Raw genomic sequence first — 2,846 nt, 5'->3', positions numbered from 1 at the left:
ACGTTGGTCACATAGCAAAAATACAACTTCTCTGGTGCTAAAAGTCTGGAGGTACAAAACCAGGCTCAGATAAGGAGGTTTGGATATTGAAAAAAAAAACGTAAGCGTTGTCTCTAAGTTGTTAAAACCCAACAGAAATCTTTGGAGGCAACTGTGTTGATGCAACATTGAGCTTTATTAAGAATGAAGGAAGGAGAGAGGAACAGGAGAACAAACAAAAGCAAGAGGTGACAATGAAATACATCCATCAAAAGAACAGCTGGAGACTTTTTCGAATCTACTCAAGAAGGTATTCTACAGTGGCTTCAAAAGATGTGTGGAAAGACACTGAAAGAAGAGAATATACGATGGAAAATGGGAAAGTAACCAGTTATGATATGCAAGTAGCACCCATTTTTTCTCCATAATTAGAGCAAAAAACATGGCTGCCCCGCATTTCTGAAAGCTAACAAAATATGGCATCCTCCAAGTCCAAGATCAGTATCTTCATATCCATATCATTCCTTCCAGGGAGTTTTCAGTGTCTAGCAAGGTCCGCAGCTGCCAGAACGGTAAAAAGGGATGCATTTCTGGGAATATCTTCTCCAGCGACCATATCCTCCATATCCGCTACCATATCCTCCATATCCGCTACCATATCCTCCATATCCGCTACCATATCCTCCACAATATCCACCACCATATCTTCCACTGTATCCTAACCGGCCATATCCTCCAGAGGAAGATCCGCTAGAGAATCCACCACCAGAGCCCAGAGCTGGATAGCCATATCCGGCACAGGGACTGTATGCTGAGACAACAGCTGGCTCACCGGTGGACAGAACTGGCCCTGGGATGGACACCACGGATGCAGGGGGCTGGATCACAACTTCAGACCCTGCAAGTTGACTGGCGCAAGCCACAGGGCCGTAGCCGAGCCCACCTCCAACTCCAGAGAGGGCACCACCAGCACCAAATCCACCTCTAGAAAGGGCACCACCATATACTCCACAAGAGCCAACGCCGCCGTATCCATAGCCGTAGCCGACGCCACAAGGTACATCACACACAGATTGGCAGTAGCTCATCTTGATGTGATAGGGTGAGATCTGTGGACAGGAGGAGAAAAGATCAAACTGAGTCAAGCAAAAGCAGAGTTGTTGTTTTTGTCATTGTTGAGTTCCTGGAATTTCATCCAAGAGTTTAGTATCAATTTGGGCAAGGGTTGATTGCTCAGTTTAAAGGAACCACTTTTGATAGCAAGAAGGGTAAGTTTTGATACTATTTCCAGCTCTAGAGATCTCAGGGAGGTCAACTGAGAAGATGACGTTCTCCCATATCAACTTGGAAGGGAATGGGCTCAAAGGTGGAGGACACTCTTTTCATACCAAAATGGTAGGTTGTGTTTTGAGTTCCAAGCACAAAAGGGGTAAGTTTTGATATTATTTCCAGCTCTAGAGATCTCAGGGAGGTCAACAGAGAAGACGATGTTCTCCCATATCAACTTGGGAAGGAATTGGGCGCTCAATGGTGGAGGACACTCTTTTCATACCAAATGGTAGGTTGTGTTTTGAGTTCCAAGCACAAAAGGGGTAAGTTTTGATATTATTTCCAGTTCTAGACATCTCAGGGAGGTCAACTGAGAAGATGGCGTTCTCCCATATCAACTTGGGAAGGGATTGGGCGCTCAATGGTGGAGGACACTCTTCTCATACCAAAGTGGTAGGTTGTGTTTTGAGTTCCAAGCACAAAAGGGGTAAGTTTTGATATTATTTCCAGTTCTAGACATCTCAGGGAGGTCAACTGAGAAGATGGCGTTCTCCCATATCAACTTGGGAAGAGATTGGGCACTCAATGGTGGAGGACACTCTTCTCATACCAAAGTGGTAGGTTGTGTTTTGAGTTCCAAGCACAAAAGGGGTAAGTTTTGATATTATTTCCAGTTCTAGACATCTCAGGGAGGTCAACTGAGAAGATGACGTTCTCCCATATCAACTTGGGAAGGGATTGGGTGCTCAATGGTGGAGGACACTCTTTTCACACCAAAATGGTAGGTTGTGTTTTGAGTTCCAAGCACAAGAATGCCCAAGATGGAAGAACTTGGTTCAGGGTGCATCCAGGAATTAATGCACTTTTTACCACTAGGCCCAATGTTATGGAAATTATGGAAGTTGCAGTCTCAGAAATTATAGAAGTTGCATCCCTAATACACTGCAAATCTACTTTTGTGTGGAAAAGAATCACAAGGTGGACAAAACAGAGGCACAAACCCTAAGTCCATTGGAGAACACAAACCCTAAGTCCATTGATTAACATTTCAATTAGATACAAGGTCAAAGATGGCTTACCTGGTTGGTCAAGGAGAAGACCTTAGGAAGCAGAAGGAAGGAGAGAAGAGCTGCCTTTGGAAGTGTCCCCAGTTGCAACGGCTTATATACTATACTCCTGGCTGTGTTGAGGGGGTGGGAACCCCACGTGTCGCGTCCTAATTAGATCTTGCAAGGGGATCTTGAAGTACACTCATGCCTCAAGTGTACCATTGACACAGGATGTGTTTACCTGACTTGCATTTTTGTGCCCATTAGATTATCTCCAAGTCTTTTGCATCAGCTTCAGGAACGTTACACCCATCAGTTGGAAGATGAGTTAGTCTTGCGTAAGCAGATAGTGGCAACCACATTGATGGGTAGGTCAAATATGGTGACCAAATTGGAGGAGTATGCCTTGCGCTCCTTAGTCATGATTTTGATGTTCTTACCTATCAAAACCTACTTTGATGGGCAACATCTGCAAAAGAAGGAGATCCATTTGGCTGGTGACCATCAAGATTCTCCCCTCAGGCCAAGAGACATTACCTAACAAATACA

The 2,846-nt window shown here is 44.6% G+C and overlaps 1 protein-coding gene across 1 annotated transcript; it reads right to left on the bottom strand.

Moving 5' to 3' along the window:
• Window positions 1–332: 332 nt before the first annotated feature.
• Window positions 333–2,390, bottom strand: LOC132764216 (claw keratin-like). Its single transcript, XM_060758110.2, has 2 exons — window positions 2,328–2,390; window positions 333–1,088 (listed from the first exon to the last, which is right to left on the bottom strand). The coding sequence occupies exon 2, from the start codon at window positions 1,065–1,067 to the stop codon at window positions 525–527; it is 543 nt and encodes a 180-aa protein (XP_060614093.2). The 5' UTR covers window positions 1,068–1,088; window positions 2,328–2,390; the 3' UTR covers window positions 333–524.
• Between the last annotated feature and the right edge of the window lie 456 nt (window positions 2,391–2,846).

Source organism: Anolis sagrei, chromosome 12 (genome assembly GCF_037176765.1).
Source record: "Anolis sagrei isolate rAnoSag1 chromosome 12, rAnoSag1.mat, whole genome shotgun sequence".
NCBI lineage: Eukaryota > Metazoa > Chordata > Lepidosauria > Squamata > Dactyloidae > Anolis > Anolis sagrei.
Note: the sequence above shows the minus strand (reverse complement) of the source record. Positions and strands in the feature narration are given on the sequence as shown.